Source organism: Lepidochelys kempii, chromosome 20 (assembly GCF_965140265.1).
Source record: "Lepidochelys kempii isolate rLepKem1 chromosome 20, rLepKem1.hap2, whole genome shotgun sequence".
Taxonomy (NCBI): Eukaryota; Metazoa; Chordata; order Testudines; family Cheloniidae; genus Lepidochelys; species Lepidochelys kempii.
The window spans coordinates 24,172,888-24,198,449 of NC_133275.1; the positions used below are offsets into that span (position 1 = coordinate 24,172,888).

The following is a 25,562-nucleotide window of genomic DNA, read 5'->3' on the forward strand; positions in this document are numbered from 1 at the left end:
ACTGGGGGGCATGTGGGGGCAGTGATATCTGTGTTGGAGGGGAAACTGAGGCACTGGGGGTGGGGCTTCGCCATGGCGGCCCAGTGAGTAGTGGCAGATCCTGGAATGGAACCCAGGAATCCAGTCCCTCCCTTCCCCCCCCCCCTGCTCTAACCACTAGACCCCGCTCCCCCCGAGCTGGGAATGGAACCCAGGTGTCCTGGCTCGCAGCCGCCTAGGCCACACTGCCCCCTGAGTGCCGAGGGGTGTGGGGCTGGGGGTGGGGGGTGGCTGTGGGGCTGTTGCTCCCAGCTGAAGGGCCCTGATGCGCTCGCTGTCTCCCTGGTGCCAGGTTTGAGATCGAGATCGAGCCCATCTTCGGGACACTTGCCCTGTATGATATCAAGGAAAAGAAAAAGGTACCCGATGGCCCCGCCCCATCGGGGCATGTGCCAGGCCAGGGGGGCGGGGACGCAGGGTGAGGGGCGTGTCCTCGGCTGTACTGACCAGATGGGTGGGCGGGGAGCCTGTCCTGGGCTGTACTGACTGAACGGGGGGCCAAGGACACAGGGTGAGGGGCATGTCCTGGCCTGGTCTATACCTACTGGGCAGAGGGGCGGGGATGCAGGACAGGGGGTGTGGCTGGGCCGTACTGACCAGGGGGCGGGGATGCAGGGTGAGGGGCGTGGCCTGGGCTGGACGGTCACGGGGTCCCTGGGCGATGCTCTGGAACTGCTCCCCACGAAAGCCAGGCAGGACCCTGGGGAAGTCTCCTCTCTGGGAGCAGCCTGTCTGCAGGACACACAGCTCACCCGGCTCCACCTTCCTGGGTCTGACCTCGGAGCATTCAGCCTCCTCTGCCCCTCCATGCGCTTCCCACAGCCAGTCCGCCCAGCCGGGGTCCTGGGGAAGCCAGAGGGTCCTGCCCCCCAACTCCGCAGTCAGACGGGACTCTCAGCCAGCCAGTAACACAGAAGGTTTATTAGACGACAGGAACATGGTCTAAACCAGAGCTTGTAGGTGCAGAGAACAGGACCCCTCAGCTGGGTCCATTCTGGGGGGCAGTGAGCCAGACAACCACGTCTGCCCTTCACTCCATGTCCCCAGCCAGCCCCAAACTGAAACTCTCTCCAGCCCCTCCTCCCCTGGACTTTGTCCCTTTCCTGAGCCAGAAGGTCACCCGAGTCCTTTGTTCTCCAACCCTTTAGCTCTCACCTTGCAGGGGGGAAGGGCCCAGGCCATCAGTGGCCAGGAAACGGTGTTGGCCATTGTCTGTGTCCAGACCACTGCACACACCTGCCCTCTAGGGCTCTGCAATGATCATACACCCTTACCCCACCCCCTAGAGACTTAAGAACTGCCTAGGGGAAACTGAGGTACCCCCACACTATTCAGAGGAAACATTAAGAACAGTCCCGCTTCCTCACAAATGACCAGGGGGCAGGGATGTGGGGTGGGGGGCGTGGCCTGGGGCGTACTGACCAGGGGTGAGGGGCAGGGCCTGGGCCGTACTGACTGGGCTGGGGGGCTGAGGGGCAGGGCCCTGGCCAGCCCACGTGCAGGCTCTGTCTCCTGCTCTCACCTTTGCTCCGTCCCTAGATCTCCGAGAACTTCTACTTCGACCTCAACTCGGAGCAGGTGAAGGGGCTGCTGCGGGCGCCCGGCGCCCACCCCGCCATCTCCACACTGGCACGCTCCGCCATCTTCTCCATCACCTACCCCTCCCCCGACATCTTCCTGGTCATCAAGGTGAGGGGGGGGGGCTCCCAGCCTCCTGCTCTAACCACTAGACCTCACTCCCGAGAGCTGGAACCCAGGAGTCCTGGCTCCCAGCCCACCCCCCCTGCTCTAAGCACTGGCCCCCACTCCCCTCCCCAGTGGGTCACTGTTCCTCTTCTCCCCCAGCTGGAGAAGGTACTGCAGCAGGGGGACATCGGGGACTGCTGTGAGCCCTACATGGTCATGAAGGAGACGGACACAGCCAAGGTAGGTGCTGCCTCGGAGCCAGCCCGTCCTCCCTGCTCTAACCACTGAGCACCACTGCCCTCCCAGAGCCCGGGAGAGAACCCCGGAGTCCTAGTTCCCAGCGTCCCCCGCTCTAGCCACTCAGCACCAATGCCCTCCCCAGAGCCAGGGAGAGAACCCCGGAGTCCTAGTTCCCAGCGTCCCCCTCTCTAGCCACTCAGCACCAATGCCCTCCCCAGAGCCAGGGAGAGAACCCAGGAGTCCTAGTTCCCAGCGTCCCCCTCTCTAGCCACTCAGCACCAATGCCCTCCCCAGAGCCAGGGAGAGAACCCAGGAGTCCTGGCTCCCAGCCCCCCCACTCTAACAGGGGTACGGCTCTGACAGTGGCAGTGCAATGCCCCCGTGCCCCAGAGGGCTCGGTGTGGGGCTCGGTGTGAGCTGGGGTTGCCCCACCACGTTAACTCGGTGCCCGCCCGCCCCAGAACAAGGAGAAGCTGGAGAAGCTGCGTGGGGCGGTGGAGCAGTTCTGCGGCCGTCTGGGCCGGTACCGCATGCCCTTCGCCTGGACGGCCATCCACCTGCTGAACATCACCAGCACCGCCGGGGCCCTGGAGCGGGAGGCCGCCGACGCCGAGAGCGGTGAGCCCGGCGGGGGGGCAGCACGTGGGGCACGGGCCTGGGCGCGGTCCGGAGACCTCCCTGGCGCCACGTTCCCCGCAGCCTGGGGCTGGGGGGCGCTGCCGGGCTTGGTAGGGGGCATTCTGCCCTCTGGCTCGGTGCTGGCCCCAGTGCCCCCGGGATGGGGCTCAGCGGGGGGCACTCTCCCCTGGCAGGCAGGGCTGGCCCCGGGGCGGGATGGGGCTCAGCGGGGGGCACTCTCCCCTGGCAGGCAGGGCTGGCCCCGGGGCGGGATGGGGCTCAGCGGGGGGCGCTCTCCCCTGGCAGGCAGGGCTGGCCCCAGAGCCCCGGGCCCGAGCTAGGGGGCGCTGTGCTGCAGGAGGTCCTGGCTGCTGCGGGGGGTTAACGGTTCCTGTTCCCCGTGTCTGAGCGCTGGCCGCGCCCGCCCCCCGTGGGTACAGTGGGCCGCAGGTTTCTTACCAGTGGCTGCAAAGGCAGCTGCTGCCTCCCACCCCAGAGGTGGCTGCAAAAAAAACCCCAACCCTTCGTCGTCTAGCTGAGCTGGGGGCCCCCCGAGAAGAGTCTGGGTGCTACCGGGCTTCTCCCTGGGCGGCCGGCAGGCCCAGTAGAGCCGGGCGCGTCGCCGGTTGGCACGGCCCGTGGGGCTTTGCTGGGCCTGCCCGCTGGGAGCCCCCTTGCCCGCGGTGACCACCCCCCCCCCCCGGCAGAGCGCCGGGGCACCTGGAACGAGCGCAAGCGGAGGACGCTGGAGCGCGTGAGCGCCGGGGAGGAGCCGTGCAGCTTCGGCAGCTTCCGCCCCGCCACCCTGACCGTCACCAACTTCTTCAAACAGGTAACGGGGCGGGGCGCCCCCTGCTGGCCCTGGTAGGGGTTGCTTCGCTTTTAGGGCGGGTGGGGCTTGGGGTGGATGGAGGCAGCATTTAGGGTGCTTCGGGGGGGTGGAGCGGCTCGTTGTGTGATGGGCAGCTGGGGCTATGGGGTGTGTTTGCTGTGGGGGCGCCTGGCCGCCTTGTGGCTCTGGGGGCTGGTGCCTGACGCCGCAGCCCCCTCCGCTCTCACGCTCGCCCGGCCCCCGCAGGAAGGCGACCGCCTGAGCACCGAGGACCTGTACAAGTTCCTGGCGGACATGAGGCGCCCGTCCTCACTGCTGCGCCGGCTGCGGCCCGTCACAGGTGCGGCTGGCAGGGACGGTGTGGGCTCTGTGTACTGGGGGGGGGGGGGCGGTTAGGGGCCCATACGCAGCAGTAAGGCCCCCCAGGGAAGCTGACTATGCCCCCTTCAGGGGGCGGGGCCCCAGGGGCAGCCACAGAGCCACACCCGCAATGGCCGCTGCACCCAGGGCAACCCTCACGGCTGCTCTAACCTACATCGAGTCCAAAGGAGCCTCCGGCAGCTCTGGGGGAGGGGAGCTCCAAGCCCCGCCCCCTCCCGGGTCCCACCTTTTCCCTGCCCTGGGCCAGGGGCCAGGTGCCTTCCCCGGTTGGATTCTTCCTTGGGCCCCTTCCCACCAGCCCCTGGGCTCAGTCCTGTGTGTTAGCGTAGCCGTGGCCCTCCTTTCCCATCAGGCACCGGGCCGGCTCTGGGCCTGGGGGTCTGCCCCATGCACCGGCCCCATAGCGCTAAGATCCTTACGGCCCGTCGCCTCCTCTCTGCAGCTCAGTTCAAGGTGGACATCTCGCCGGCGCCCGAGAGCCCCTACTACTGCCTCTCCCCGGAGCTGCTGCACGTCAAGCCCTACCCGGACCCCCGGGTGCGGCCCACCAAGGAGATCCTGGAGTTCCCAGCCCGGGAGGTCTATGTCCCCCACACCACCTACAGGTGGGTGGCAGCCGAGTGGGCACCCGTGAGCACGTGGGCTGCTGGCCTCTCCTGGGGAGTCACGGGCCACGCGGCGACACCCGGGCACTGCGCAATCGGCGATCAGATGGGCGCTTTGCTGATCAGCAGGGCCGGGCGCGTCCGCTGGGACCCCTGGTATGGCCAGAGGGGCTGGCTACCAGCCCTGAGTGCACCCACGAAAGCCGCTGGGAAAATGTGACTGAAGGGGTAGTCTGATTTCTGAAGGGCAACAACAAAGATGGGGTGTGGGGAGTTGGGGCTGGGATAGTGGAGGGGCTGCAGGTTGAGAATGCGAGCCACCGGCAGAGCTGGGGGGGCAGGGGCTGTGGGTTGGGAGTGAGGGCCACCGGCAGGGCTGGGGGGGCAGGGCTGGGGTAGCAGGGGCCTGTGGGTTGGGAGTGAGGGCCACCGGCAGAGCTGGGGGGGCAGGGCTGGGGTAGCAGGGGGCTGTGGGTTGGGAGTGAGGGCCACTGGCAGAGCTGGGGGGGCAGGGCTGGGGTAGCAGGGGGCTGTGGGTTGGGAGTGAGGGCCACCGGCAGAGCTGGGGGGCAGGGATGGGGTAGCAGGGGGCTGTGGGTTGGGAGTGAGGGCCACCGGCAGGGCTGGGGGGGCAGGGCTGGGCTGGCAGGGGGCTGCCGGTCACGAGTGAGGGCCACCGGCAGAGCTGGGGGGGCAGGGCTGGGCTGGCAGGGGGCTGCCGGTCACGAGTGAGGGCCACCAGCAGAGCTGGGGGGCAGGGATGGGGTAGCAGGGGGCTGTGGGTTGGGAGTGAGGGCCACTGGCAGAGCTGGGGGGCAGGGCTGGGCTAGCAGGGGGCTGTGGGTTGGGAGTGAGGGGCAGCAGCAGGGCTGTGAGCCCAGGGCTGGGTTGGTGGGGGCTGCGGGTCGGGAGTGAGGGGCACTGGCAGAGCTTGGGGGAGCCAGGGGCTGGGACAGCGGGGGCTGCAGGTCGGGATTGAGGGCCACCGGCAGAGCTGTGTTATGGGGGAGCTTTTCCCTCGCGCCCCTGTAGAAGCCAGAGTCACTTTCTCTCCAATCAGCTCCAGGAGGAGGGCGGCTCCCCACTGCCCCAGGTTCATTTATTTCCCAGGGGAGATGTGGGGGGGAGGGAGGGAGGCTCCGGCGCTCGGTGCCAGAGCCCCCGTGAGGCGTGTCCGTCCCCCGGGAGCCAGGGTCCTCCAGATCCAGCGGCCCGGCTGGCGCGGCCTGGCCCCTCATCGCAGCGCGCCCTGGAGCCGGGGTCCCCGCGGCCAGCTGGGCGTGTGCTCTCCGGGCCATCCCTCGCAGCCGTGAGGCTCCGTGTGGGTTTCCTCCGCCGTCCCGTGGGGCCTGATCATGTCCTGGTGCCAGCCTGGCCCTCCATCTGCCAGGGGAGGAGTGGGCAGGCTGAGAGCAGGCGGGGGCTGGGCAGCGGAGGGGGGGCAATCGGCATCGTGGCGGGGGGACCGACTGGCTTTTCAGGGAGACCACCTGGGCTCCGCCCCCACAGGCAGCACCCAAAGGAGCCGATCCCACTCACAGACCCAGGGTCCCCAGCCTGGCTCAGGCCCCCTGGCTGCAGAGGGCGGGCGGGGGGGGGATAGTTGTGCCTGAGAGCTGGGGATCATAGGCAACATGGGCTCGTGGCTAGTGCGATGGCCACAGGGCACCTGGTTCTAATCCCAGCTCTGCTAGGCCCTCTCTGCCTCAGTTTCCCTGTGGGTAGCGATGCCAGCCTTTCCCACGGCAGCCCTGAGCTGTGGCCCCCCGATCTCTCCCAAGCCGAGCTCCCCTCCCCGCCATCCTGCGGGGGCCTTGCCTGCTTCCGGAGCCGGGCCAGCTGCTCCGTCTGCCTGGCCACTTGCTCCTGCCACTGCCAGGCCGCGTCCGCCAGGGACCGGAGAGTGAGGTTCTGCCGCTCCACGTGCGTCTGGGGAGAGGCGGGGGTCAGAGACGCCCCCGCCAGCCGCGCTCTCCCCAGCTCCCCTCGTGTTAGCCCTCTGCCCCTCCCCGCGGTCTGCCTGCCCCGCATCTCCCCCGAGCTGGGGGCCCAGCAGCCCTGGGGATCAGCGCGCCCCCCCAACTGTTGGGGCCCAACGGATCATAGGGGCCGGATCCCAGCCGGGGTTGGTCGGCGTTGCTCCTTGGGGGCCGTTGGGGCCAGATCCCAGCTGGGGTCACTCCACTCCCCTTGACGGGCCGTGCCGATCCCCGCCAGGCGAGGTCTGAGCCCGCCGTTCAGCGCTCCCCCTGCGGCGGAGGCCGGGCCAGGGCTGGGTTCAGGGGTGTCTGACACCTGGGGTCAGTGCAGCATCTGGAGCTGGGAATTCCCAGGGCCCAGGCCTGTAAGGACCCCAGCGCGCGTGCACGTTACCTTGAGAGCAGCCAGCTCCCTGCCCCCATCCCGGGGGTCCCTCCTCGCCAGACCGGCCAGCGTGTCCTCCAGCTCCCTCACCTGCTCTGCCAGCAGGAGGTGCCCGGCTAACATTGCCCGGAAGGCCTGGGCCGTGCTCTGGGTCTGCAGCCGCAGGGCTGTCTCCTCAGCCTGGCCGGGGGGGGAGAGCAGAGAGCTGTTGGGCCACTGGGCTGGGGGTACTGCAAGGGGGGAGAGCAGCAAAAGTATCCTGCCCTGTGCCTCAGTTTCCGCATCCAGGGCTGGTAATCCTGCCCCATCCTTGGGGCTGTGGGACTGAGGCCAGGGGCTGGGTGAGCCCTCAGATGGGCAGGTGAAGTGGGAGACCCAGAGACTTGGGGGTTAATAGACACCTGGCCCCAGCCGGGGAGGCACCCCCAAATCCTCTTAGCCCCAGGGCCAGGGTCCAGCGACCTCGTCCTCCTCCCCGCCTGGCCTCCTGCAGGCTTTGCAGACTCTAAACCGTCACCCTCTGCTGTGCAGCTGGGGAAACTGAGGCACAGATGTGACCCGCAACTTGAAACCTTGAGCAAGTGCCAGAGCCAGGAATAAAACCCAGGAGTCCTGGCTCCCAACCCCCCTCCCCTACTTCCCCCGTGCTCCCCAGGTGGGTACCTTGAGCCCCTCCACTGCCCCGCGCAGCTCCCCCACTGCCTGCCGGGCCTGGCGCGCCTGGTGCTGCAGGGCCCCCAGCAGGTGTTGGCAGCGCCCGACCCGGTGCCCGGCCTGCTCCAGCCGCTGCCCCGTGGTGCCATAGGTCTCATGCAGCGCCTGGCTGAACTGCAGCACCCCATAGACCAGGATGTCCACCTCCTCCTGCGGGGCCCCCCCTGGGGCGGGCAGGGCTGCGCCAGGATGCAGCAGGGCCAGCAGCAGCACCAGGCTCAGCATTGCCCAGCACCTGGCGCCGGAGGGTAGGAGGCGGCCTTATGTGGGCCTGGGGACAGGGGGTGGGGTGGGGCAGGGCATTGGGTGTCTGGTGAGCGTCTCCTCCCCGCCCCCGGGGCTCCGGTGCCAGCAGACTTTGGCAGCTGGCGTGGGTCCAGCGCCCTGTCCTGATGGCTGCCCTGGGGCATGGAGCCCCTGGCCGGGGCAGGGCAGTTGCGAAAGGGGGTTGCGTCAGAGGTGGGCAGCGAGGGGTTAATAGCAGAGCCGGCAAGGGCTCCTCAAAGCTCCCTGCCGCCAGCGCGGGCTGGGGGGGGGCGCGGGACAGAGCCCCAGCAGGCAACCATAGAGCTCCTGACCCCCCCAACCACTAGATCCCGCTCCCCGCGCAGAGCTGGGGAGAGAACCCAGGAGTCCTGGTTCCCAGCCCTGCCCCTCTAACCACTAGACCCCGCTCCCCTCCCAGAGCTGGGGAGAGAACCCAGGAGTCCTGGTTCCCAGCCCTGCCCCTCTAACCACTAGATCCTGCTCCCCTCCCAGACTGGGGTTCCAGCTGAGACAGGAGCTGGGGCAGTCCTGTGCAGGGCAGCAGGGGGATGACACCAAATCTCAAACCAAATCCTTCCCCAAATCCTCCCCCGCCTTTCATCCCCCTCCCCCGCACTCCTGGCTCCCTTCTGCCCACTGGCTCTTTGCCTGCCCAGCTGCGTGGCCGCCCCAGAGCGGCCTCGTGGTCAGTCCCATCAGGGTCACTGGCGGGCAGCCATGTGCAGGCGGGGATCAGGCAGGGGCTGGGGCGGGCAGGAGGCACCACTGCCCAGCCTGGGGGGAGGAAGGCAGGGCAGCACCACCTAGGAGCTAGGATGCCTGGGTTCTCTCCTCTGCCTTGGCACCAAGCTCCTTCCCCCCTCCGTGCCTCAGTTTCCCTCCCTGCAATGGGGCCGCTGCTCTGCCCCGCAGGCCTCTGGGGGGCAGGACCCCGCCTGCAGGCTGCAGCTGTGTGAATGGGTGTTGCTGGGCCCCGCTGACCCCTTGCATGTCTCTCCTGCCCTCCCAGGAACCTGCTCTACGTCTATCCCCACAGTCTGAACTTCAGCAGCCGCCAGGGCTCGGTGCGCAACATCGCCGTGAAGGTGCAGTTCATGGCGGGCGAGGACCCCAGCCAGGCCCTGCCGGTGAGTGCTGGCCTCAGCCCAGAGCTCCCCGGTCCCCCCCGCCCGGGAGCGACAGCCGGCAGGGGCACCCAGCTTCTTCCGCCCCAGGGCACAGCCAGGGCACCTGTGCCGATGGCCCGTTCGGGGGGCAGCAGAAATGGACCCGAGAAAGGGGTGAAGCCAAGATGGGTCTGTCCCCGCCCGCTGAGAGTGGGCACCGCCCCTCCCTGCTTGCAGCCCAGAAGCAGAGTCCGGCCGAGCAAGAGGCTGGGGGGCCCTGGCCCTACACCAAAGCGCCATCCCAGGGGCGGAAGGGATGGGGTACCCTGGGGGTGCTGGGCCCGTGGGGGCGATAGTCTCTGGCTCTCCTCAGGGCGTCACTGAGCCGCAGCCTCCAGCCCGTCTCGGGATTTCAGGGGCCTGGCTGGAGAGTTTTGCCTCCTCGGGGCTGCCAAGCCTGACACACCCCAAAAACGCCCAGGCTTCAGGGGAGCCACAGGTTGCCTGCAAACCCAGGGCCCTTCGAGGCACCTCACGTCAGCCCCGAGATCAGGTGGGGGCCCCCCAGCTCTGCGATGTTAATAGGGGGCACCCAAAGCTTCCAGCCAAAGGTTGAACTCTCTCCAGGAGCCCAGGGAAGTTAAACCCATGCCTGGTGCCTGAACCCCCTCGTCAGCACTGTCCCTCTCCCATCTCTTGCCGTCGTGTTGTTCTGTGGCCATCCCGCCTGTCTTCCCCAGGCCAGGGGTGGCCACAGTTCAGCCCCCCCTCACCTGGTGTCACCTCATTTCTCTTTCACCAGGTGATATTTGGCAAGTCGAGCTGCAGCGAGTTTATGAGGGAGGCCTACACGGCCGTGGTGTATCACAACAGGTGAGCGCTGCCCACCCAGCTGTCGAGGCCTGCAGGGGCCTATTTCAGTAAATACGGTAACCCACCTAGGGGTGTCGGGGGGGGGTACTAAGCTGGATTTGGGGAGGCTATTTCAGTTAATACGGTAACCCGTCTAGGGGTGTCTGGGTGGGGGCTGCTAAGCTGGATGGGGGGGCTATTTCAGTTAATACGGTAACCCGTCTAGGGGTGTCTGCGTGGGGGGTGCTAAGCTGGATGGGGGGTGCTATTTCAGTTAATACAGTAACCCGTCTAGGGGTGTCTGGGTGGGGGGTGCTAAACTGGATTGGGGGGGCTGTTTCAGTTAATATGGTAACCCGTCTAGGGGTGTTTAGGTTGAGGGGGGCGCTGGGCCAGGCCGGTCTCTGCCGTGGGCCGAGGCCCAGGGCAGCCCCCCAGCCTGGAGATCGGGAGGAGGGGGTTCAGTGCCTGAGCGTGGGGATCGGGGGGTGCCCCGCGCGGACGGCTTGGGGCCCTCACTGCTTGCTGGCACCCCCCAGGTGCCCCGAGTTCTACGAGGAGTTCAAGCTGCGGATCCCGCCCGCCCTGACGGACAATCACCACCTGCTCTTCACCTTCTACCACGTCAGCTGCCAGCCGAAGCAGAACACGCCGCTGGAGACTCCCGTCGGCTACACGGTCCGCCTGGCCCCAGGGTCCTCCTCCCTGCCCCCCGGAACCTCCCCAGGCCCTCGGACCCCCAAATCCCTGCCCCCTGGGAACCTCCCCCACCCCTGGTCCCCCTGCAGGCCTGCGTCTCTGCCCCCCGGGAACCTCCCCAGGCCCTCGGACCCCCAAATCCCTGCCCCCTGGGAACCTCCCCCACCCCTGGTCCCCCTGCAGGCCTGTGTCCCTGCCCCCTGGGAACCTCCCCCACCCCTGGTCCCCCTACAGGCCTGCGTCCCTGCCCCCCGGGAACCTCCCCAGGCCCTCGGACCCCCAAATCCCTGCCCCCTGGGAACCTCCCCCACCCCTGGTCCCCCTGCAGGCCCGCGTCCCTGCCTCCCGGGAACCTCCCCAGGGCCTCAAACCCCCAAATCCCTGCCCCTGGCAACTTTCCCCACCCCTGGTCCCCCTGCAGGCCCGCATCCCTGCCCCCCGGGAGCCTTCCCAGGGCTTCGGACCCCCAAATCCCTGCCCTCGGGAACCTTCCCAGGGCCTTGGACCCCCAAGTCCCTGCCCCCTGGGAACCTCCCTAGCCCTGAGGCCCCCCCTGTCTTGTGTCCCTGCCCTGGGAACCTCCCTGGCTGCTCGGACCCCCCGCCCTGTGTCTGGGTCCCCCAGGAACCTCACCACCCCATGGCCCAGTCCCCTGGGCTCATCCCCACTCTCTCCCGCCAGTGGATCCCGCTGCTGCAGCACGGCCGTCTGCGGACGGGGCCCCTCTGCCTGCCCGTGTCGGTGGAGAAGCCCCCGCCCAGCTACTCCGTGCTCACCCCTGACGTAAGTAGGCACAGTGGCTCCGTGGCAGCCCTGGGCCGGCTGGACCCAGTGTTCCGGCCCCTGGCCCAAGGGGGCGCCGGTCGGCTCGGGCTGGGCTCTGGGAGGTGCGTGTCCAGGCCAGCAGACCCAGTCTGGACCTCGCAGGGCCCTGCTGGGACCTCCTCACACCCAGCACCCTCGCCCAGTGAGGCCGGGGTGGGGGAGTCAGCCCCCTTTGAGACGGGGCTAAGCAGGGCCGGGCGGGGGTGTCCTTCCTTCGGGCACTACCTGCCCTGCAGCTGGCAGGGAAACTGAGTCACGGGGGCGGGGTCAGATCCCAAGAGGGAGCGCTGCCGTGCCCTCTGCCCATGGGGATGGGGTGGGAGCGGGTGCAGGGGCCGGGCCCCGGGTAGGGGCAGGTGTGGGGGCTGGGGGAGGGAGTGGGGCCAGGAGCAGTCAGGGGCTGGGGCCCACGGCTCTCCCTCCCCGCCGGCAGGTGCAGCTCCCCGGCATGAAGTGGGTCGATAACCACAAGGGGGTGTTTCACGTGGAGCTGCTGGCCGTGTCCTCGGTGCACACGCAGGTGAGGGGGGACTGGGGGGGCATCCTGGCTGACTGGAGCGGTGTGGTTCCCCAGCGGGGGTGGGGGGAACGGGGGGGTGCTGGAACTGGGATCCCCGGGGGGTGGGGTGGGTAGGAGGATGGGGGAGGTTGGGGGTGCTCTGTAAGGCTTCCCAGTGGGGTGGGGAGGTACGGGGGATGGGGGGATGGGGGTCGAGGCTCCAGGGCACCGTGTCTAGTTCCTGCGTGTTGGGCGCTTTGCCCAGCTGCGCTGGGTCCCCGGGGGCCTGGCTGAGGATCTGGGCCCTGCCCCTCGTCCTCATGCGCCATCTGTCTCTGGGGCTGGGATTGGGGCCTGCGCCCCCTGGCTCCAGACCCGCCGCCCCAGCTCTTGGCCACCACGCGCCTGCTGGCACCAGTCCCAGCCCCCCTCTGCCAACGTACCCAGCCTCCCTGTGCCCGATGGGTCTGATCCCCCTGTGCCCGCACTACGTACCCACTGGGGTGCCCCGTGGGGAGCTAGAGCCTGGCATTGGGGGCCAGGACTCCTGGGTCCATTTCCCAGGTCGTTGGTCCCCCCCCCTGCACTGGGGGGCACTAGTGCAAGAGGGCGGATCAGCGCCAGCCAGTGCTGGGAGATCCCAGGAGGCAGGAGCTGGGGCTGCCCCCCCCCGATGCCACTTGCCCCTGTCCCCCGGCAGGACCCCGCCCTGGATAAGTTCTTCACTCTGGGCCACGTGCTGGAGGAGAGCAACTTCCCGGTGCGCCTGCGGGACGCCCTGCTGACCGAGAGCAGCGTGGAGGGGGAGCTGCGGGCCAGCGTGGCGGGGCTGCGAGGGGCCGGCCTGGGGCCACTGCTGGCCCACTGCCACCAGGTCCTGGACAAGCTGCTGCTGCTCATCGCCCGGCCGCCCGTCATCGGGGGCCAGATCGGTGAGTGCCCGGCCACCCCGCGGGGACCTCGTCCTGTGATCAGGGGTGCCCGGCCCCCCCGCCACCCCACAGGGACCTCGTCCTGTGATCGGGGGGAGCCCGGCCACCCCGCGGGGACCTCACCCTGTGATCGGGGGGAGCCCGGCCCCCCCGCCACCCCGCGGGGACCTCGCCCTGTGATCGGGGGGTGCCCGGCCCCCCCGCCACCCCGCGGGGACCTCGCCCTGTGATCGGGGGGTGCCCGGCCCCCCCGCCACCCCACGGGGACCTCGTCCTGTGATCGGGGGTGCCCGGCCCCCCACGCCACCCCACAGGGACCTCGCCCTGTGATCGGGGGTGCCCGGCCCCCACGCCACCCCGCGGGGACCTCGCCCTGTGATCGGGGGGAGCCCGGCCCCCCCGCCACCCTGCAGGGACCTTGCCCTGTGATCGGGGGGAGCCCGGCCCCCCCGCCACCCTGCAGGGACCTCGCCCTGTGATTGGGGGGTGCCCGGCCCCCACGCCCCCCCGCGGGGACCTCGCCCTGTGATCGGGGGGAGCCCGGCCCCCCCGCGGGGACCTCGCCCTGTGATCGGGGGGTGCCCGGCCCCCCTGCCACCCCGCGGGGACCTCGCCCTGTGATCGGGGGGTGCCCGGCCCCCCTGCCACCCCGCGGGGACCTCGCCCTGTGATCGGGGGGTGCCCGGCCCCCCCGCCACCCCACAGGGACCTCGCCCTGTGATCGGGGGTGCCCGGCCCCCCCGCCACCCCACAGGGACCTCGTCCTGTGATCGGGGGGAGCCCGGCCACCCCGCGGGGACCTCGCCCTGTGATCGGGGGGAGCCCGGCCCCCCCGCCACCCCGCGGGGACCTCGCCCTGTGATCGGGGGGAGCCCGGCCCCCCCGCCACCCCGCGGGGACCTCGCCCTGTGATCGGGGGGTGCCCGGCCCCCCCGCCACCCCACGGGGACCTCGCCCTGTGATCGGGGGGAGCCCGGCCCCCCCGCGGGGACCTCGCCCTGTGATCGGGGGGAGCCCGGCCCCCCCGCGGGGACCTCGCCCTGTGATCGGGGGGTGCCCGGCCCCCCCGCCACCCCGCGGGGACCTCGCCCTGTGATCGGGGGGTGCCCGGCCCCCCCGCCACCCCACAGGGACCTCGCCCTGTGATCGGGGGTGCCCGGCCCCCCCGCCACCCCACAGGGACCTCGTCCTGTGATCGGGGGTGCCCGGCCCCCCCGCCACCCCACAGGGACCTCGTCCTGTGATCGGGGGGAGCCCGGCCACCCCGCGGGGACCTCGCCCTGTGATCGGGGGGAGCCCGGCCCCCCCGCCACCCCGCGGGGACCTCGCCCTGTGATCGGGGGGTGCCCGGCCCCCCCGCCACCCCACGGGGACCTCGTCCTGTGATCGGGGGTGCCCGGCCCCCACACCACCCCGCGGGGACCTCGTCATGTGATCGGGGGGAGCCCGGCCCCCCCGCAGGGACCTCGCCCTGTGATCGGGGGGAGCCCGGCCACCCTGCGGGGACCTCGCCCTGTGATCGGGGGGAGCCCGGCCCCCCCGCGGGGACCTCGTCCTGTGATCGGGGGGTGCCCGGCCCCCCCTGCAGGGACCTCGTCCTGTGATCGGGGGGGAGCCCGGCCCCCCCTGCAGGGACCTCGTCCTGTGATTGGGGGGGTGCCTGCCTCTCCCCCACCTGGGGTTCTCGGCGCCCGATCACCGGAGTACCTAGTGCTGCCCCCCACGGGGACCTCGCCCCCTGATCGCCGGATTACCTGGCCTCTCTTCCCCCCACCCGCCCCGCGAGGATCTCGGCCCCTGAGTGTGGCCAGAGCAGCAAGTTGCAGGCTTAACAGGGTCTGGAAAAAGGGAATGGGGGGTCTGTCGTTTTCTGCCGATCGAATTCTGCCCCCCCACCTCTGCTCCTCCTGGGGACTCGCTCACCCCCTTTCCAGGCCTGGGGGGGCAGCACTGGGGTCCCCTCCCCCTTCCCAGGCTAGGTGCTAGGCTAGGGAAGACCGCCAATCAGGGGGGGCTTTTTACACAGTCGATTTCCCAGTTGTGACCCGGGGCACGTGTCAGAGCCCCCGCCCCAGGGGAGCCTTAGCCCTGCTGTCCCAAAGGGGAAACTGAGGCACCGGGAGGGGCAGTGGCTTGCCTGTGATCGGCCAGAGGCAGAGCCAAGGACTCCCGCGTGCCAGGGCAGGGCTCCCCCCACTGGGCCAGGACCGATGGGGACCTGCTTCCATGCCCCAGGGAGAGGAACCCAGGAGTCCTGGGGCCCAGCCCTGCCCTGGCTCACCCCCGCCTGCTTCGTGTCTTCCCTCAGTCAACCTGGGCCGCGCCGCCTTCGAGGCCATGGCCGTCATGGTGAACCAGATCCACCAGGGCCTGGAGGCCAGCCAGGGCCAGCATGGCCACAACCCGCTGCTGGCCGCCTACATCCACTTCGCCTTCCGCCTGCCCGCCGAGCCACCGGCCCCGGGGAGCGGTGAGCTGGGGGGGGGGGCAGAGCCCCCGGGGGCTCCTCGGCTGGGGGAGCTCCGGGAAGCCGTCCCCTTAACATCCATGGGGCTGTGAGTTCTGGGGGGGGCGGGGCGGCTGCTGGGGACCAGTTGTCAGGGGTGTGGGGGAGGCAGGGGCTGCTTCTGGGGAGGGGTGGGTGGGAGGAGTCCAGTGGGGAGAGGAGGGCTGCTCCCAGGGGGGTGGGGAGGGGGTCTGATCCCAGGAGGGGATCCTTGGGAATGGGGACAGAGTCGGGGAGGGGAACTGGGCTGAGATGCAGGACTCCTGGGTTCTCTCCCCAGCCTTGGGAGGGGAGTGGGGTGTGATGGTTAGAGCAGGGGGCTGGGAGCCAGGACTCCTGGGTTCTCCAAGGGGGTTAAATGCCTCCCCCCGCCGTTGACTCCCCCCCCGGGTGTGTTTGTTCCAGAGGCCGGGACGCCGCCCCATGGGGCTGCCATCCAGTGCGCCACCCTGTCCCGTGCCTCCGGCCGCCCTGCCAGCCTCAACCTGTCGCGCTCCAAGAGCATCAGCAACAGCAACCCCGACCTGGCCACCGCGCCCGGCTCCCCCGACGACGAGGTGCAGAAGATCCTGGGCAGCAAAGTAAGGCCGGCGCTGGCTGCGCCCTGGGGAGGGGCGCCCGGGGCCTGCACCCCCGACCCCCTTCCCGGCTCTGCCGCTCCCCCGGGGCGCTCTGCACCCTCCGGGGTGGAATTGGCCCCCCTGGGTCGGCCCTTCCCCGCGGTCCGTGCAAGCCGCCGGTCGGGGCACGGCTCCCCCGTCCCCTGCCACCTTCCCCGCTTGGTGCTTTCGGGCTGGGGCTGCTCCGGTGGTGGGTCGCTCTGGGAGGGGCCTTTCCTCCCGGTTCCCGTCTGCAATCCCGCTGGGGGTGGGCGGGGGTCCTGCTCTTGGCTCTGAATCCGCCCTCCCCCTGGTGACGGCTCTCGCTGCTCTCTTCTCTCCCGGCGGCCGCGGTGCAGGGGATCGACCGCTCGCACTCCTGGGTGAACTCGGCCTACGCCCCCGGCGGGCCCAAGGCCGTGCTCCGCCGGAACCCGCCCAGCTCCAGCGCCGACCTCAAACAGGTGCCCCTTCCCCTTCTCCGCTTCGCTTCGCTTGCCAGCCGCGCCGGGCCCCTGCCAGGCCCCCGGCCCGCCCGCCGGGCCCCCGGCCCGCCCAGCGCTGACCCCTGCTGGTGGGGAGCGAGGCCTGCGGCGCCTCTTCGCTGTCCCTCGGCACCTCCGCCCGGGGTGGGCGGGTAGATCCGGAGCAGACCCCGCATGGGGCACGGGGTGGGGGGGGCTCATCCATCACGTCTCTCCTCTGCTCCATCCTCTTGTTCCATTAACTCCTCTCCTCCATCGTCGCGGCCCCCCGCACCCCGCAGGCCTGCGAGCGAAGCTCCAACCGCCTCTCCTCCTTCCTGGAGCGCCCCTCCGCGCCTGCCGCCCCCACCAGGCCGACCGCCAAGAAGGTAGAGGGGGCGGGAGGGCGGCCCAGCAAAAATCGGGAGGCGGGGGGATGGTTCTTGCTCACTACAGCTGATCCTCAGGCTCACCCCACCCACCCCCCGCATCCACCCATGGGACAGAGGAGACCCGGGGTGGGGGTGGGGTCTCATGATCAAAGCCCAAGGCTGGGAGCCCGGACGCCTGGGTTCTGTCCCCCACGCTGGGAGGGGAGTGGGAGCTAGTGGGGGGGCTGGGAGCCAGGACTCCTGGGTTCCATCCCTGGCTCTAGGAGCAGGAAGTGAGGTAATGGCTAAAGTTGGAGCCCTGGGAGTCCGGTCCTCTGCCCCCAGCCTTGCCACTGACATCCTGTGTGGCCTGGGGTAGGTCATGTCCCTTTTCTGTGCCTCAGTTTCCCCACTGATAACGCTTAGCCTCACTGGGGTGACAGGAGGCCGAGTTAACGAACCCCAGGAAAGTGCTTGGAGCCCTGCCCTGGAGAGTCCCAGTGTGTCGTTAGAGCGTTGAATCAGTCCTGGGCTGTGATCCCGCCCACGCCCGACGCATTATTCAGAATCCTCTCGCTCCAAAATCGTTCCGTGCCCCGGGTCCCCCGGCCGGACAGAGAGAGAATCCGGGTCGGGGGGAGACGTCTCCTTTCAGACAGGTTCCATCTATCACCCCCCAGCTAAAATCTCCTGTCTCTGTTACTCTCCATCCATCTTCTGCCCTGCGCCCCATCACCATCCACCCCTCCTCTGCCATGTCTGCGTGAGCCGCCTTCCACCTCAGCCCCTCGCCGGCTTCCTCGCCGGTGTGCCCAGGGAGCGCCCGGCTGGGCCGCTTTCCCCTCCAGGTTCGCAGCCTCGGGCCGGCGGGGAGGTGCAGCCACCGGGTCCCGCAGCCGAGGGCAGGCCCGGCGCCCAGTGGTAGCCGTGAGCTAACAGAGGGGCCCAGTGTGTTTCGGGGGGAGACACGCTGCAGACCAGCCGTAGGCCGTAAGGAATTCCGGCAGGGCCGTGCTGGGGCCAGACGAACCCAGGGTCTGTCCCCGCCCTGGGCGCCTCTCCGGAGCGTTTCCGCTGCTCGGCCCCCCAGGCAAGCATCGGTGGGGAGCGCGGTACCGTTCCCAGGCCAGGAGGACTGCCCGAGCCAGGCCTGGCGCGTGCCAGCGGGGCTGGACCCACGTAGCTGAGTCTCCCTGCGCCTCGGTTCCCCACCTGTGCCGAGGGGTCAGAACCTGGCCTGGCCACGGGGGAGGCGGGGCGCGGTTGTGTGGACTGGGGAGCAGGAAGGGTGATGGGGGCTGGCGTAAATCAGTGTAAATTCCTGCTGGGGCCAGGCCTCAGAGCAGTGGGAGAGGGGGAAGACACTTGATGCCCCAGCCCGGGAGGAGATGAGCTCCCCCCCCATGTTACCCCCTTGGTGCTGCCCCCCCCCCCCGTTAACCACCCGTCCCTCTGCCCAGCTGCTGCACGAGGAGCTGGCCCTGCAGTGGGTGGTGAGCACCAGCGCCGTGCGCGAGGCCGTGATACGCCAGGCCTGGTTCTTCTTCCGGCTGCTGGTGAGTGCCTGGGAGGGGCCCCTCCCTCAGCCCCCTTGGCCCTGGCAGCCCCCCTAGTGTCCGGGCTCCCCCAGCATTAACCCTGTCTCCGTCCCCGCGCCGCGCATCGGCCTTGGCCTGGCAGCCCCCCAGCACCGTCCCTGGGCTCATGGGGCGGGGGAGGGAGGCTCCAGGCTGCGGTTCCGGCAGCAGGTGGCTGCCGTCCCCCGGCGGGGGGTTCCTTGGTCCCCACGGCTCCTGCCCCCGCTGCAGCTCCCCCTCCCCCCGGTGGCCCCCGCCTGTGCCCAGCGCTGACGGCTCTCGCCCGCAGGGGAAGAGCATGGCCCTGCATCTGCACCAGGCCGAGAAGCTGGAGGCCCCGCGCCGGGAGCGCTTCCCCAGCCGCTTCGTGGACGACATCGCCGCCCTGGTGGGCGCCGTCAGCATCGAGATCGCCACCCGCTACCAGAAGGTCGGTGCCCCCACCTGCCCCCCTGCCCCCCCCGCCCCTCTTCCCATTAAGCTGTCCCCCCATTGTCATCTGTCCATCTAGGTATCCAGCCAGCCCCCCGTAACCCACCCGTGTGTCCCTCCCTCCATCCCCAGCCTGTCCGGCCCCACACTGTCCGTCCATCCATCCCCTATTTCCCCCCACCCCCGGCCAGCCCCCCTGTTCTCCATCCGCTCCTCCTGTCTGCCCCTCCCTCCACCTGCCCTTGCTGGCCCCCAGCCCGGCCTCCTTTCTCACCCCACCCATTGCTCCTGGACAGCTTGGAGTCCCGTGTCCCTGGGGGTCTGTCACGGGGTGTCACGGAGTCCCCGGGCGAAGCTCTGGAACTGCTCCCCGTGAAGCCAGTCAGGACTCTGGGGCAGTCTCCTCTCTGGGAGCAGCCTGTCTGCAGGACACACAGCTCACCCGGCTCCCACCTTCCTGGGTCTGACCTCGGAGCATTCAGCCTCCTCTGCCCCTCCGTGCGCTTCCCACAGCCAGTCTGCCCAGGCAGGGCTCCTGGGGAAGCCAGAGGGTCCTGCCCCCCAACTTCGCAGTCAGACGTGACTCTCAGCCAGCCAGTAAAACAGAAGGTTTATTAAACGACAGGAACATGGTCTAAACCAGAGCTTGTAGGTGCAGAGAACAGGACCCCTCAGCCGGGTCCATTCTGGGGGGCAGTGAGCCAGACAACCACGTCTGCCCTTCGCTCCATGTCCCCAGCCAGCCCCAAACTGAAACTCCCTCCAGCCCCTCCTCCCCTGGGCTTTGTTCCTTTCCCGGGCCAGGAGGTCACCGGATTCCTTTGTTCTCCAACCCTTTAGCTCTCACCTTGCAGGGGGGAAGGGCCCAGGCCATCAGTGGCCAGGAAACAGGGTGTCGGCCATTGTCTGTGTCCAGGTTTCAGAGTAACAGCCGTGTTAGTCTGTATTCGCAAAAAGAAAAGGAGTACTTGTGGCACCTTAGAGACTAACCAATTTATTTGAGCATGAGCTTTCGTGAGCTACAGCTCACTTCATCGGATGCATACCGTGGAAACTGCAGCAGACATTATATACACACAGAGATCATGAAACAATACCCCCTCCCACCCCACTGTCCTGCTGGTAATAGCTTATCCAGCAGGAGAGTGAGTTTGTGTGTGTGTCTGTGTCCCCGGGAAAAAGGGGGGTGGGGGTGAGAGAACCTGGATTTGTGCTGGACATGGCCCACCTTGATTACCATGCACATTGTAGGGAGAGTGGTCACTTTGGATGGGCTATTACCAGCAGGAGAGTGAGTTTGTGGGGGGGGGGGGGGGTGGAGGGTGAGAAAACCTGGATTTGTGCTGGAAATGGCCCAACTTGATGATCACTTTAGATAAGCTATTACCAGCAGGACAGTGGGGTGGGAGGAGGTATTGTTTCATGATCTCTGTGTGTATATAAAGTCTGCTGCAGTTTCCACGGTATGCATCCGATGAAGTGAGCTGTAGCTCACGAAAGCTCATGCTCAAATAAATTGGTTAGTCTCTAAGGTGCCACAAGTCCTCCTTTTCTTTCTCTGTGTCCAGACCCCTGCACACACCTGCCCTCTAGGGCTCTGCAATGATCATACACCCTTACCCCACCCCCTAGATACTTAAGAACTGCATAGGGGAAACTGAGGCACCCCCACAATATTCAGAGGAAACATTCAGAATAGTCCCACTTCGTCACACGGGGTCCCCGGGCGATGCTCTGGAACTGCTCCCCACGAAGCCAGGCAGGACTCTGGGGAAGTCTCCTCTCTGGGAGCAGCCTGTCTGCAGGACACACAGCTCACCCGGCTTCCACCTTCCTGGGTCTGACCTCGGAGCATCCAGCATCCTCTACCCCTCCGTGTGCTTCCCCCAGCGAGTCCACCCAGGCGGGGTCCTGGGGAAGCCAGAGGGTCCTGCCCCCCAACTCCGCAGTCAGACGGGACTCTCAGCCAGCCAGTAAAACACAAGTTTTATTAGACGACAGGAACATGGTTTAACACAGAGCTTGTAGGTGCAGAGAACAGGACCCCTCAGCCGGGTCCATTTTGGGGGGCAGTGAGCCAGACAACCATGTCTGTCCTTCACTCCATGTCCCAGCCAGCCCCAAACTGAAACTCCCTCCAGCCCCTCCTCCCCTGGGCTTTGTTCCTTTCCCCGGGCCAGGAGGGCACCGGATTCCTTTGTTCTCCAACCCTTTAGCTCTCACCTCGCAGGGGGGACCGGCCCAGGCCATCAGTGGCCAGGAAACAGGGTGTCGGCCATTGTCTGCATCCAGACCCCTGCACACACCTGCCCTCTAGGGCTCTGCAACGATCATACACCCTTACCCCACCCCCTAGAGACTTGAGAACTGCCTGGGGGAAACTGAGGCACCCCCACACTATTCCGAGGAAACATTAAGAACAGTCCCGCTTTGTCACACCATTGCTCCTGGATTGCTTGGAGCCCCGTGTCCCTGGGGGGCATAAACACCCCCCCACCCCACCCCCCGGCCTTGTCTCGGCAGGACGTGGAGCTGGTGGAGTGCCTCAACAGCAGCCTGGCCTTCTTCCTCAACGACCTGCTCTCCCTGATGGACCGCGGCTTCGTCTTCGGCCTCATCCGCGCCTACTACAAGCAGGTTGGCTGGGGCAGTCTTCCCACGGGACGTCCTGGGGCTGGGAGTTCCGCAGGCCCGGGCCAGGCTGGGGCTTTGAAACCCCCCTAGGGTGGTCGGTTCTCCACTTTGAGCTGCGGCCTCAGAACCGGGTTGGGGTGGGGGGCTGTGCCACCGGGCTACAGGAGATCAGCCAGCGAACTCCGAGAGCTGGGGAGGGGGTGGGCACGGGGGGCTAGAGTGGGCGGGCGGGAAAGGGGGCCTTCGGGGGGAACAGGCGGGAAAGAGGGGTGTTGGGGGGGACAGTTGAGCGGGGGGTCTGGCGGGAAAGGGGGCGGTCGGGGGGAACAGCTGGGCTGGGGGGTCTGGCGGGAAAGGGGGCGGTCGGGGGAAACAGCTGGGCTGGGGGGGCAGGCGGGAAAGGGGACGGTCGGGGGGGAAGCAGGCAGGAAAGTGGGTGGTCGGGGGGGACAGTTGAGCCAGGGGGGCAGACGAGAAAGGGGGCGGTCGGGGGGGCAGCTGGGGCGGTGGGGGCGGGCAGGCAGGCGGGAAAAGGGGCGGTCGGGAGGGGGGCGGCTGGGCCGGGGGGATTACCTGGGGAGCTGTCAGCTGCCGGGCTGTCCCCGGGAGCCCGTCTCCCCCGTCACAGGCTGCGTCCCCCCCAGATCGGTAACCGGCTGCCGAGCGCCCAGAACCCCCCCGCCCTGGTGGCGCTGCGCCTGGATTTCCTGCGCGTCGTCTGCAGCCACGAGCACTTTGTCAGCCTGAACCTGCCCTGGCATCGCCTCTCGCCGCCCGCCTCGCCCTCGCCCTCCGTGTCCTCCGCCACCTCCCAGGTACGGCCCGCGGCCAGGCCCAAGCCCCCGGGCGCCCCCCGGAGCGGAGCAAAATCCACCCTGGGCCCCCGTCTCTGCCTGAGGGGCGCCAGTCTGGGGAGGTCCCTCACCGAGCTCTGTCACCCCCGGCCCGGCCATCACAGCTGGAGGGAGCCCCCGGCTGGCGGGCAGCACCGAGGGGGGAATCACGGGGGGGGGGGGAGCCCCCCGGCTGGCGGGCGGCACCGAGGGGGGAATCACGGGGGGGGGGGGGAGCCCCCCGGCTGGCGGGCGGCACCGAGGGGGGAATCACGGGGGGGGGGGGGGAGCCCCCCGGCTGGCGGGCGGCACCGAGGGGGAAATCACGGGGGGGGGGGGAGCCCCCCGGCTGGCGGGCGGCACCGAGGGGGGAAATCACGGGGGGGGGGGAGCCCCCCGGCTGGCGGGCGGCACCGAGGGGGGAATCACGGGGGGGGGGGGAGCCCCCCGGCTGGCGGGCGGCACCGAGGGGGGAATCACGGGGGGGGGGGGGAGCCCCCCGGCTGGCGGGCGGCACCGAGGGGGGAATCACGGGGGGGGGGGGAGCCCCCCGGCTGGCGGGCGGCACCGAGGGGGGAATCACGGGGGGGGGGAGCCCCCCGGCTGGCGGGCGGCACCGAGGGGGGAATCACGGGGGGGGGGGAGCCCCCCGGCTGGCGGGCGGCACCATGGGGGGGACCCAGGCATGGGGCAGTGGCTGGCCAGGCGGTTCCTGTTCCCATGGCTCTTCCCCGCCCCCACCCTTGTGCCACCTTCTCCCCCCCCCCCCCGTGCTCCCGGCTCATGCCCGCTCGCTCCCGCAGGGCTCAGCCTTCTCCAGCCCGGCGCAGGACCCGCGGGTGGCCAGCATGTTGGAGCTGTCGGGGCCCTACCGCCGGCAGCATTTCCTGGCGGGGCTGATGTTGACGGAGTTGGCGCTCGTCCTGGAGCCGGATGCCGAAGGGTGAGCGGGGTCCCCCCTGCGATCCAGCCCAGAGCGCGCGAGAGCTTCCCGCGGGTGGGTGGGCCCAGGACTCCTGGGTTCTATCCCAGCTCGGGGAGGGGAATTGGGTGCAGTGGTTAGAGCAGGGGGGCTGGGAGCCCGGACTCCTGGGTTCTATCCCAGCTCGGGGAGGGGAGTTGGGTGCAGTGGTTAGAGCAGGGAGGCTGGGAGCCCGGACTCCTGGGTTCTTGCCCCAGCTCGAGAGGGGGAGTTGGGTGTAGTTGTTAGAGCAGGGGGGGCTGGGAGCCCGGATGCCTGGGTTCTATCCCAGCTCAGGGAGGGGAATTGGGTGCAGTGGTTAGAGCAGGGGGGCTGGGAGCCCGGACTCCTGGGTTCTTGCCCCAGCTCGAGAGGGGGAGTTGGGTGCAGTGGGTAGAGCAGGGGGGGCTGGGAGCCCGGATGCCTGGGTTCTATCCCAGCTCGGGGAGGGGAATTGGGTGGAGTGGTTAGAGCAGGGGGGCTGGGGGCCTGGACTCCTGGGTTCTTGCCCCAGCTCGAGAGGGGGAGTTGGGTGTAGTTGTTAGAGCAGGGAGGCTGGGGGCCTGGACTCCTGGGTTCTATCCCAGCTCGGGGAGGGGAATTGGGTGGAGTGGTTAGAGCAGGGAGGCTGGGGGCCTGGACTCCTGGGTTCTTGCCCCAGCTCGGGGAGGGGAGTTGGGTGCAGTGGGTAGAGCGGGGAAGTCTCATTCCCAGGCCCCGTCTCACGCAGCCCCCTCCTTCCCTCCCCCTCCCCCACCCCGCAGCGTCTTCTTCCTGCACAAGAAGGCCATCAGTGCCCTGCACAGTCTGCTGTGCAGCCATGATGCCGACGCCCGCTATGCCACCCCCCCTGCCCGCGCCCATGTGGCCCGGCTGTACCTGCCGCTCCTCAGCATCGCCCTGGACGCCCTGCCGCAGCTCTACGACTTCACCGGTGAGCGGGGAGGGCTCGGACCTGCCGGGCATCCCCCCCCCAGAGTACACGGCAACGCCCAGCCAGCCCCCGGCTCTAACCACTAGACCCCGCTCCCCTCCCGGAGCTGGGAAGAGAACCCAGGAGTCCTGGCTCCCAGCCCCCCGGCTCTAACCACTAGACCCCGCTCCTCCCGGAGCTGGGAAGAGAACCCAGGAGTCCTGGCTCCCAGCCCCCGGCTCTAACCCACCAGCCTCCACTCCCCTCCTGGAGCCAGGGAGAGAACCCAGGAGTCCTGGCTCTCAGCCCCCGGCTCTAACCCACCAGCCTCCACTCCCCTCCTGGAGCCAGGGAGAGAACCCAGGAGTCCTGGCTCTCAGCCCCCGGCTCTAACCCACCAGCCTCCACTCCCCTCCTGGAGCCAGGGAAAGAACCCAGGAGTCCTGGCTCCCAGTCCCCCCTGCTCTAACCCACCGGCCTCCACTCCCCTCCCCGAGCTGGGGAGAGAACCCAGGAGTCCTGGCTCCCAGCCCCTACTCCCCTCACACACCAGCCCCCACTCCCCTCCCAGAGCCGGGGAGAGAACCCAGGAGTCCTGGCTCTCAGCCCCCCTGCTCTAACCCACTAGACCCCGTCCCCTTCCCAGAGCCGGGGAGAGAACCCAGGAGTCTGAGCTCCAGCCACTCCAGGTCCTGGCTCTGTTCCCTTTTCTCTGTCCGGGGACCCCCCAGGCTGCCTACTGCCCCGACACCCTCCAGCCCTGCACTGTCTCCCCCCAGAGAACCACAGTCCACGCGGGCGCCTGGTCACTGTGCCGGGGGATGAAGGAGACAGTGACAGCAGCACCATCAGCCAGTCAGTGGCCATGGCCATCGCCGGCTCCCCGCTGTCCCACGCCCACCGGGCCAGCCCCTTCCTGCTGCCAGCAGCCGTGAGTACCTGTCGGGGCACGGGGGTAGGAGGGGAGCCTAGAGGCCCCCCAGGACATCAGAGCAACCCCGATCTCTGGAGATGGAGAGCTCTTTCCAGGGACCCCTCCCTCCCAGAGCTGGGGAGAGAACCCAGGCGTCCTGGCTCCCAGCCCCCGCCCTCTAACAACTAGACCCCTACCCGGAGCCAGGAGTGGCTCCCCTTTGAGCACAGCGCCCCCTGGGGGTGGGTGGCATCTGCGGGCTCGTTAGGCCTTGCAGGGCTGTCCCTAGTGAGCAGCTGGGCATGGGCGGGGTGGGGTCTGCCCCCAGGATTGATCCTGGGCCCTAGCTGTGAGAGTGAAACCAGGGGCTGGGAATGGGGGGCAGCTGCTGGAGGGCACCCCATGGGGTACGGTCCTGGAGCTCCCCCCACAGCCGGGCGGGGATGGGCGCTGACCCCGTCTCTCCCCGCAGCCCCCCCGCCCGGGTGGCACTCTGTCGGCCGAGGCGAGCCGCACCCTGCTGGCCTGCCTGCTGTGGGTGCTGAAGAACGGGGACGCGGGGGCGCTGCAAGGCTGGTTTGCGGAGCTGTCCCCCCTGCACCTCGGCCGCCTCCTTGACCTGCTCTACCTCTGCGTGGCCTGCTTCGAGTACAAGGTGGGGGGGACCTGGGGGGACCCAGTGAGCCGTGGGGATCTGGGG

General features: G+C 69.0%; 1 protein-coding gene across 9 annotated transcripts in view; it reads left to right on the forward strand.

The window, feature by feature from the left end:
• The window catches only part of DOCK6 (dedicator of cytokinesis 6), a 58,292-nt gene that overhangs the window by 17,685 nt on the left and 15,045 nt on the right, over positions 1–25,562 (forward strand). For 7 of the 9 annotated variants that reach the window (XR_012155688.1, XM_073318253.1, XM_073318254.1 and 4 more), the window contains 25 exons: positions 332–398; positions 1,579–1,728; positions 1,885–1,965; positions 2,427–2,583; positions 3,291–3,415; positions 3,662–3,755; positions 4,239–4,401; positions 8,756–8,873; positions 9,655–9,725; positions 10,244–10,382; positions 11,085–11,186; positions 11,662–11,748; positions 12,428–12,659; positions 14,968–15,129; positions 15,571–15,746; positions 16,124–16,228; positions 16,531–16,617; positions 18,060–18,155; positions 18,466–18,606; positions 21,132–21,245; positions 21,887–22,057; positions 22,879–23,018; positions 23,801–23,970; positions 24,729–24,880; positions 25,335–25,517. Coding sequence is in view for 8 of the 9 variants with exons in the window: in XM_073318253.1 (XP_073174354.1) it covers positions 332–398; positions 1,579–1,728; positions 1,885–1,965; positions 2,427–2,583; positions 3,291–3,415; positions 3,662–3,755; positions 4,239–4,401; positions 8,756–8,873; positions 9,655–9,725; positions 10,244–10,382; positions 11,085–11,186; positions 11,662–11,748; positions 12,428–12,659; positions 14,968–15,129; positions 15,571–15,746; positions 16,124–16,228; positions 16,531–16,617; positions 18,060–18,155; positions 18,466–18,606; positions 21,132–21,245; positions 21,887–22,057; positions 22,879–23,018; positions 23,801–23,970; positions 24,729–24,880; positions 25,335–25,517 (3,283 nt within the window). In the remaining variant the exon portion in view is untranslated. The remainder of the gene's footprint in view (positions 1–331; positions 399–1,578; positions 1,729–1,884; positions 1,966–2,426; positions 2,584–3,290; positions 3,416–3,661; positions 3,756–4,238; positions 4,402–8,755; positions 8,874–9,654; positions 9,726–10,243; positions 10,383–11,084; positions 11,187–11,661; positions 11,749–12,427; positions 12,660–14,967; positions 15,130–15,570; positions 15,747–16,123; positions 16,229–16,530; positions 16,618–18,059; positions 18,156–18,465; positions 18,607–21,131; positions 21,246–21,886; positions 22,058–22,878; positions 23,019–23,800; positions 23,971–24,728; positions 24,881–25,334; positions 25,518–25,562) is intronic. The other 2 variants (XM_073318255.1, XM_073318256.1) reach the window with 2 other exon arrangements.